The sequence below is a fragment of the Thunnus thynnus genome, chromosome 2, assembly GCF_963924715.1.
Source record: "Thunnus thynnus chromosome 2, fThuThy2.1, whole genome shotgun sequence".
In the NCBI taxonomy this organism is placed as follows: domain Eukaryota; kingdom Metazoa; phylum Chordata; class Actinopteri; order Scombriformes; family Scombridae; genus Thunnus; species Thunnus thynnus.
The window spans coordinates 23,760,646-23,770,477 of record NC_089518.1 but is presented as its reverse complement, the minus strand read 5'-3'; the positions used below and the strand labels follow the sequence as shown (position 1 = coordinate 23,770,477).

Genomic DNA, 9,832 nt, shown 5'->3' with positions numbered 1-9,832 from the left:
GTTTGAAAAGGTGAATTCAGTATAGATAAATGCATGTGACCAATTATAAATTGTTATATATTATGATGTATTGTTCTCATTATCCCTGAGTGATGCGCACTGAGTGCGTCTTCATGACTGTTGTGAATACATGTTTGACCCAAAACAAAGTCTCGCGCGAACCAGCATTACGAGATTACAGTGTAGGGAGGGCTGCATGGAGAGCTGGCAAGACAAAACAAAAGCCACACATTTCAACCAACAGGCGCTGGTCGCTTTTTTATTTTTTTCTACACAAAAAGAAATTTGATTAATCAGTCGCTTCGTTGTCCGTTTAACGGCACCATAATAAAAGTTTTGCACCATGCCTAGTAGCACGTCTTTGCTGGAGGCCGACGAGGGAGAGTCCGAGGTCCCACCGCCGCTAGTGCACGCTTTCGCCGGTATGGGCCTCGAAGAGCACCACGGCACCCAGAGCCAGACCCCCGAACAACCAGATGAGAGCGTCCCCCACTATCACCACCACCACCACCACCAGCTCCTCCCGGTTTCCCATTTCAACCTGCTCGGTACGGTCCTAGACTTGAAGCCGCTGCATCGGCCGCCTTCAGGAGACGAAGTGAACATGACGGCAGCGCCCGAGGACGAAGAGTCAGAAGTTGTAGCCACCTCTGGCTGCACCGGTAGCTCGTTGCTAGCGCAGGCCCACCGCCCCCAACACCTCCCGCCGGGGCCGGGAGGCTCAGTGTTGCCGCCCGGGATGGAGCCGCCGCAGGTCGAGACGGTCTTGTTGTACAACGGAGACGAGCGGGATGATCCTGGAGTCGGCGGCAGCGCCCTGCTAGCGCCGGCCGGCAGCATGGCGATGCTACCGCCCGGCGTGTACGGAGAGTCGGGCTACGAGGCCGAAGCGTCGCTGTTGTCCCGGCGGAAGAGTGTCAACACGACCGAGTGTGTGGCCGTGCCGAGCTCCGAGCACGTCGCGGAGATCGTGGGCAGGCAGGGTGAGTTTCGGACGGATTGAACAGCTAAAGCTAAGAGGCTGATGGAGTTCAAACGAAACTTGTTGGGAAAATAGAACAGGCAAGAACTAAAATACGATATTAACATGTTGTCTTACATCATTCAGATTTTTTTAAATTACATTTTTTTATATAGGACATCTTGAGGACAAGTTAAATTCACCACTTTGCTTCTTGATCTGTAATGTTAGCTTAGCACTCCTCCGAACTGCTAACTGGGTCAGCGCCGCCCCAACCTCCAACACTCCAACAAAAAGTTTACATCACAAGTTTTTATCAGCCAGCAGCTCCCGTCTGTGACAGCTCCTCTGTATTATGGATGTTTTGTCTTTGCTCAGCGGTGCCTCGTCTTTGCTTTATTAAAAAACCTGGCTCGGCTTTTTGTCTCGGAGCAGTGTGTGTGTGATGGTGATGATGATGATGGTCACCATTGCTTTGCCACATCAGCTCGCAGGTTATAGTTAGCTCCGTGACATAACCGAGACTACCGTGCTCAAACTAAACACGACAGGCTTTTCTTACATATCCGACGCATTTCTCTGGTCTTTATTTTAAACATAAACTTTACATAGCTTAATGTCAGGGTTTTGGAGGTTGTTATTGTGACGTGTTTTTGAGCCCAGTTGGGGGAGGGTGCCCAGACTGCAGTGTTGACAACAACAGGAAATGGCTCTGGTAATGATGTTGGACTCTCCACCACAGCTGAGAGGAATATTTTTAATTTATAAGCCATGTAAATTTTAATTGGTATTAGTGACTGGAAACTTTAAAAGGACGGGTTCACAGTTTTTGCAAAAAATGTGTTTAAAAGTTTATCTGTGGCTAATATGAAGCTTCAAATCGAGTAGATATCTTTCGATGTTACAGTCTTTTTAGTGCCAAAGTCCCTCTTTTTGTTACTATTCTTCCACCGCAGCTCAACAGGGAAATATAAAGAGGGAATTTGATGCTAAAAAGACTGTAAATGTGGCAGATATCCACTTGATATGACTAACTCAGACTACCGAAGCCTCATATAAGCTTCAGATCAACTTTTAAATCCATTTTTTTGGACAAAATGACTGTGTGGACACACTGTGGATTTTGTCCCCCATCAATTACATTGAAAGCACATTTAAAGGGGATCTTTTAACAGCCAGTATGAACAGGAGGAATGATTACAGGGAGGAAAATATCTTTCAGTGTTCATACGGGCACCTGACTGTTGTTTTAACCCAACTTGTACTGGCACTTGTCTACTTTGGCATTTGTTTTAATAACTTCTCTTATCCACATTGAGGCAGTAAGGTCAGAAAGTGTCTCACATAGCACAGAATTTAAAGCCCTTTGAGGACAATTTGTGATTTTTGGCTAAACAGATTAAGTTGACTTAACTTGCCCCCTATTTCCTTTTCTGTGTTTAATTTGCCTCCGACAGGCTGTAAGATTAAGGCACTGCGAGCCAAGACCAACACCTACATTAAGACACCAGTGAGGGGTGAGCAGCCTGTCTTTGTTGTAACGGGACGTAAGGAAGATGTGGCCATGGCCAAGAGGGAGATCCTGTCTGCGGCTGAACACTTCTCCCTTATCAGAGCCTCTCGAAACAAAGCGGGCCCTCTGGCCACTGCATCCGGTCCAGGAACCCCTGCTCTACCTGGACAGACGACTATTCAGGTCAGCAAGAGTTTGATAATGAGTCATTGTGTTGTTAAAATGTTAAAGATATGCTGACATTGTTATGCAGTGAGAACACTTCAAGTGCAGTTATTATAATACTTCCGTGTTGCTGTGTTACCATCTAAACATGTTGAAAAGGATCTACTCTGTATTTTATGTTTTTATAATATGAGTAATGTATAGTTACCTCATATCTTTTCAACCTCACAGGTGCGGGTGCCATATCGTGTTGTCGGGCTGGTTGTGGGTCCTAAAGGTAGGTTCTCAATTCATTATGTTCTCAGATAAACCCTTTTTTTTGCTTGATTAAGGGGATTTCATGCTGTAAAGAGTGTTCACAAAACGTCAGGTTTGTCTTTTGTTTTCATAGCGAATGTTGCTTTGAATGAAAAAACCGCACAGGTGTGCACCAACATACACTATCAAGGCCAGAATGTAATTTAAGACCAGAGACGTGTTTCGTAACAGCAGAAGTCTCACTTCCTTGTCAGGCTGATAAGTGCTTGTGAGAGTGGAACTGTACTTTGGGAGTTAAATCATGTTCGTAGCAGGTTTTTTTAGATTGTTTCTTCATTTAGATTTAATGTAAACAACGGTACAAACGGCGTGAGTGTTCACAAAAGGGTAAAATACCTGAAATATATTTAATTATTTGTCATTTTCATGTTGGGAATCATCACCAGGTTATTTTGTTAATATTTAACTTTCATTATGCAATTAATGCTTTGGATCATAATGTGGTTGAGATAGATATTTGTATATATCTTGTATGTGACTAACAAACTAACCAGATTGCTGTAATAGCCCGTACAACACAGATTTGTTTTCAGATCATTAAGGAAACTGTGAAATGTGTAACTGATTGTATTTTGTTGCCGACGGCCTCAGAATGAGTTTTAATATTCTCCAGCTCCGCTCCAGAAGTTACATTTTGCCCTCACAGAGTCATTAACCTCCTGCCCTGTTGACATTACCACCTCAATGTCAGGAAGCCCTGAGGTTGATTTGTAAATTGCACAACTGCGGTTCTCAAGCACGTGTCATTTAGGCCGGAGAAGGCGAGGTGACAATGTTAATTTAAGACATACATACAGAATATATCGTGTTAAAACTTGAAATAGTTCTACACTAAACCCACAGTGTTGTGGTTAGGTGGGATGAGTTTCACCAAGATTATCAGATTTTATTGTCTGAAAAAAATATAAAGTTGTTAACGTGACTCTTCAGGGGCTGTTTTGTCAAGTTGACACAATCAGGTCAAGCCACAGTAGAGGCCTGATGACGACGTAGGGATTCGTTCACATGGTTTTCAGATTTTCTGCAGTGAATGTCTTCAGCACCATTGATGTTTTGCTCTTTATCTTGACACTAAACTATTCTTTTCTCCTCTTTGATGTCTCATTTGTTTGTTCTCAGAAACGGTCACACCAAATGTCAGACTAAGTTCAAACGGTGAACTCTTGACATTCACGTAGCCGTTTAACGAGAACGGTTATTTAAACTTTTTGTTCAGCTGACAATCGCTCGGTCTGGTCATGTCTTTCAGGGGCGACCATCAAACGCATTCAACAACAGACTCACACCTACATCGTGACACCGAGCCGTGACAAAGAGCCGGTGTTCGAGGTCACCGGGATGCCCGAGAACGTGGACCGTGCGAGGGAGGAGATAGAGGCGCACATCGCCCTCCGCACCGGAACCTGTGGAGGCATCGAGGCTCCAGGTGTAGACAACAATGACTTTCAGTTTAACGGGACGGACGTCAGCTTTGAGAGTTCTGCGGCGGCGGCGGCGGCAGCAGCAGGGTTGGGGGAGGCCGGGTGGCTTCATGCTGGCGTATCATCATCAGGCGGTGGTGGCGTGCTGCCAATGAGCATCAACGGTACTCAGCGAATCAATAGCAATATTAACAGCGGTGTCAGGATGTCTTCCACCTACCGTAATGACAGCTCCAGCTCCCTCGGCAGCGGCTCCAGCTCGGCTGATTCCTTCCCCGGCAGCGGGAACGGTAACCGGATGGCAGATTTCAGCCCAAACTGCACGTTTAACGCCAATTCTAACAACAACAACAACAACAACAACAACGGTAATGGTGGCGGTACAAGCTTCTGGTTTGGTGACAGCGTCCTTCCTGTCGGGTCTGAGGAGCTGATAGCCCTGGGAGGTGGAGGCTCCTCCTCAGGATTTGACCCCTTAACCATCTCCACTGCCCAAGCCTCGCACCCTGCTGCACAGCCCCACATCTGGAGCCCCTTTGTGGACCACCAAACCCTTCAGGCCTTCGATGCTCGTCAAAGTCAGGTGAATAAAATGAATCCTTATGGTTTTGGCTAAAAATAGATGTTTATATTGCAACATAAATTGGGCAGATGATAGGCCTTTAACACATTTCATCTGTTTGGCTTGTAGCATTTATCATTTGTAGCTATTGCTAATCCTGTTACCCTGAAAAATTGAAGAAAAAAATCTGTATGAAACATTTTGGCTCAGTTGGTTCTGTCTCCTGTAGCTAAACCGCTAACTGTGCATCTTGAACCTATGAAATGCATTGATGATTATGGCTGCAACTAAGCATTATTTTCTTAATTGATATGTTGATTGTTTTTTCGATAAATTGTTTAGTCTAAAAAATTGTGCAGATTGCTGCTCACATTCCCAGAGCCCGATGTCACCTCCTCACACTGCTTGTTTTGTTGTTCTAACAATCAAAAACACAAACATAAACACAAACATACTCAATTTCAGATTATATAGAACAGAGAAAAGCAACAAATCCTTATTTTTAGTTGATAAAATAACAATGAGTAATATGTAATATATGTGTAATATGTGGAATCTAACTGTTAAATCGTTTCATCACTATTGATTATACATTACTTAGACGAAGATGTTTTTATATTTATTTGCTAGTTCTTTGTTTTCATCGATGACACTGAAATGTCCTGATAAGTAAACGTATTCACGTTGTCACTCATGTCTCCAGACCAGTCAGCCTGGGACGCCCCGGCTCTCCCCAACCTTCTCTGGGACAGAGGCCTTGGAGCATCCTCAGGCCCAGCGTGTCCACCGAGGGACTTTCGGTTCAGCCGGGACCCTCGACGCCCACAGGCTCCCCTCCTACTGCTCGGCCTTCTCCTCTTCCAGCGAAAGCACCGCTTCCTCCTCCTCCCCTCCCGAATGCTCCCTCTCCTATCGGCCGGGGCTCGGATCAGCGGGTAGAGGGCAGGAGATCTGTATCCACTGTATGGATAGCCAGGTGATCGCTGCCTTGGTTCCCTGCGGCCATAACCTCTTCTGTCTAGATTGTGCCACCCAAATATGCCAGGGTCCAGATGCGGTGTGCCCTGTGTGCCTGTCCCCGGTTACACAGGCCATTCAGCTCCGCAACATGTGATTTTTTTTTTTTTTTTTTTTTTTTTTTTTTAAATTTATTCACCTTGATGGCTGATGAGGGACCAGCCTTCCCAACACTTCCAATTCATAACGTGTGTAGGGAAATTACAAAACTGACCCCTGAATCAGTGTTTAGGTGCATCCTCAACTTGGTTTTAGTTGACAGAGGTGAGGGAGAATAGCTGAATAAGGAATGATCTGTATTTAGGGCATGGGTGAGGGTGTTCAACCCGTTCATGTGCCTGCTATTGTGAAGTCTTCTTCCTAGATTGATTGATTGATTGATTGATTGATTGATCAATGGGAGGGTTGGAAACTCTCTATGTAGCATTGGGTGGGGTGGGTTTTTTTGTTTTGTTTTTTTTTGCTCATCATGATTTTTTGATTTACATTTTCTTCCCCTGAAACATTTAATTATCAGTTTCTGCCTACTTATATTTCCTAATTATTTTTTTAAAGGAACGTTGAATTCTGTTGGCATTTGGGTCAAAGTTGTTGTTTTTTTTTTTTTGTCTACATCTCAAAAGTTTTATCCACCTTTTAAATTTTTGCTGCTACAGTTGTTTTTATGTGCTGACATTGTAGCCCTGCCCCCCCCCCCCTTTTTTTTTTGCCCTTTGCCTTGTTTATTTTGCTCACAGCCGGAAAATCAAGGAGAAGAATAGGAGTAAATAAGTGAGCATGTTTACATATAGTGAGACCCAAATATGAATATGTATAAATTAAAATTTCTAATAGTATGCTCATGATTACCAGAGAATTTGAATGCCTACAGCAGTAAACTGGATATATACAGTATATGTACACATGCTACATTACCACGGCAAATGCCACTCTATTCCAGATAATATTTATAATTATTATCAGGCTAGTGAAGTGTATCTGTGCTTCTTTAAACAGGATTTAATGTTTACATGCTCCAAAACATAAATCAGAATATTTGATTCTCTGCAATATGCATGCAAACACACCCACAGAGTTATTAAACCTCAGTGGGTCAAATACGCAACTGCAAAGTTGTCACACTCCAATGGCAACTTCCTGTTACCTCAGTGGCGCCACTTTTTTTTATTTTTTTTATTTCCCAAATTAGAACCAACAAGTGGTTGACTGTTTTTTTTTTTTTTTTTGTAGAGTACCAGGATGTTACACCACACCAGTATCGCCACGTTGCTTTCCATTTCTACTGTTTACGACAAACTTGTGCCTAATTCCGTTCTGAGTAAACAAAAAGAAACAACTGGTTGAGTGGACACAGTGTTGCTCTGTCTTAAAAACAAAAAAAACAACAAAAAAAAAAAAACACAAACTTGTGGCCTTTTTGGAAAGCCTGTAATTTACTGACAACACTATCTACAAATCCAGATCTTGGCTCGAAAGAACACAAGCTGACAGACCGAAGTCTTAATGTATTTGTCAAAGTTCAATCTCTTAAAACGCATCTTGGTGGAACAAAAGGTGAAATCACAGGGATGTTTTTTTTAAAATTTCTTTTTGCTTCCTATTTGTTGAGAGCCCTTTTTCAAGTATTTACTGCCTATTTTGTTTTATCCTTTTTGGCACCGAACACTCCCGTTTAGTTCATTTGATTCATATTTTTTTCCTTCTCTATTATTTTTTATGAATTTCTTTCTTTTTTTTTTTTTACCTTGATTGCATCCTTGTTTGGGAAACCATGTGCTGGTTTTCAGCCAGAAAGATATGCACAGCTCGTACCTTTTGGTAACATTCCTCCTCCCCTGTATGGCAGTCACTTTTGTAGATGGTATTAAGTATGCCTAATTAATACTTAAACCTCACCTGGGATCCGTAACAGCTGATATTCTGTGAAACTCTACTGCAAAGGCGGCTGTTATCTGGAACAATTTCCCCCTGTACTGTACAGTCAGGCTGTCTTGACTTTTCAGTTCAGCCATCTCAGTAGTATCCTTTTTCTTTCACTTGAATGTTCTTTCACTCGAACTGCTCCACCCTGTGGCCGTCTCGTCTTCACATTTTGTTGTCCTTGTTGGTTAGCGGTCGGCAAAATGATTCCACTGGGATGCAAAATTTTAGATGAAGGTCAGCCGTTTGCTTCACTTTGTCTTTTATTTAACACCGTGTCTCGTCTACCAGGCCTATGCAAAAATCGTCTCAGTATGTTAACAGCTCAAGGAAGGACTAGATGAATTAAACTCCTCTTGGGTTCTAGTTATAGAGCTCAAACAATATTCGGCTTCAACTTGTAGGCAGACGCATGTCTTCAGTTTTTTTTTTTTTTTTTTTTTTTCCTGCATTCTGCTACATTTCAGTCAGGGTTAAACCTTCACAATCTGCTCTAATGGATTCATGAGATGGTCTGTTTCAATGGTACACACCTGGCTTCTCGTGTTTCATCAGCTCTTTTGCTGTCCTGTGCCCTACAAAGCACAGCCTTCCCCCGTATCTGCACACTATTGACTAGCTGGGACTCAAAACACATTCTTTTTTTTTGTCCCCCCCCCCCTCCCCCTTCATCGTGTTCATTTGTGCGTTCCTCTGCCTGAAAAGTGAAGAAAAGGTACAGTTTGGTGAAAAATCATCTCAAATCTTAGCTTTACCACACCAGTGTCTCCAGACTTTGTTTTACAGGTTTTGAATTGAGTTATGGACATTTTGAAGGGGAAGCAGCTGGAATGATTTCATCTTGGACTGTGCAAGACACTACATGAGGTCAATACTGTTGCTTTACTGCGTGGATGTTGGACTACAGTCCCTCCAGCATTCCAGCTGTAAACAGTATTTGGGAGTTATTTCACCGCTCAGCTCTGTTTTCTTAAATATTGTCTCTTTCACGGATGATCGAGCTTTCTCGAGGAAATGGAACCAAACGAGTCCCAAAAGTGCAAAAAAACCCCCATCTGCTTCTGCCCCCCCTCTCCCCTCTCCTCTCCTCGGGTCTTCTATCCGTCCTTTTTTTTTGTCTTACTTTTCACAGCTCTCCAAAGGGTCGATCTCTTTTTGCTCTGTTTCTCTCTCTTGAGGGAATGCAATACACTGTCGGCCCTCAGTTTATTGACATGAATCTATTGACATTTTTGTGTATGTATTATAATATTACTGTTAATGACTGATAAATATACAGAACTTATTTTTATTTTGTTACATTTCATAAATATATACATATATCTATATTAAAATGTTTACAATAAGATTTAAAAACTTTTTTTTTTTTTTACTTCTTCTCTAAGCGATTAAGTGAATGAAGAGCTGGAAACCCAGAAATGTTGCAGGAGGGTGTCAATGCTATCTGCTTGTAGATTAGTTCTTAGTTTACAGTATTGATGATGATGATGATGATTATAGTATTGATAGCTGCCGTTTTAACCTAGTGGAAATGGAATATGCATCACAAGCATGTCTTCATAATGTACCGCCAATGTAGAACATCACACTGCAACTGTACAAAGGCCAAGGATTCAAGCTGCCTGTCTCGTCTGTATGCCACCAAATTAAGAAAGGTATACTGTAAAATGTATTAGATTATCTATATATAAATACATATATTGTTAAGCTGTACCAACAGTTCAAAGTATTTGCTAATTTTACTACACTTTTGTTATGTATATGTAGGGGGAGTCTTATGGCATATAAATTCTTCAAATTGAGTCAGGAGTTTAAAAGCAGACTATATTTTATAACGGCCTTTTAAGTTATTGCGGCCAAAGCACTGATATTATATATTTGCTGTAAAGAGAATTTAAGAGTTTTATTTTTCTGATATTAAAGTTACTTAATAAAGACGGTTTCATTTAAAGCCA

General features: G+C 42.2%; 1 protein-coding gene across 1 annotated transcript; it reads left to right on the top strand.

Annotated features, from left to right (window-relative positions):
- Nucleotides 1-9,832, top strand: LOC137198278 (RNA-binding protein MEX3B-like). The gene is made up of 5 exons (XM_067611989.1): nt 1-983; nt 2,419-2,657; nt 2,871-2,916; nt 4,207-4,961; nt 5,644-9,832. Exons 1-5 carry the CDS (start codon nt 344-346, stop codon nt 6,052-6,054), a joined length of 2,091 nt encoding a protein of 696 aa, XP_067468090.1. The 5' UTR covers nt 1-343; the 3' UTR covers nt 6,055-9,832.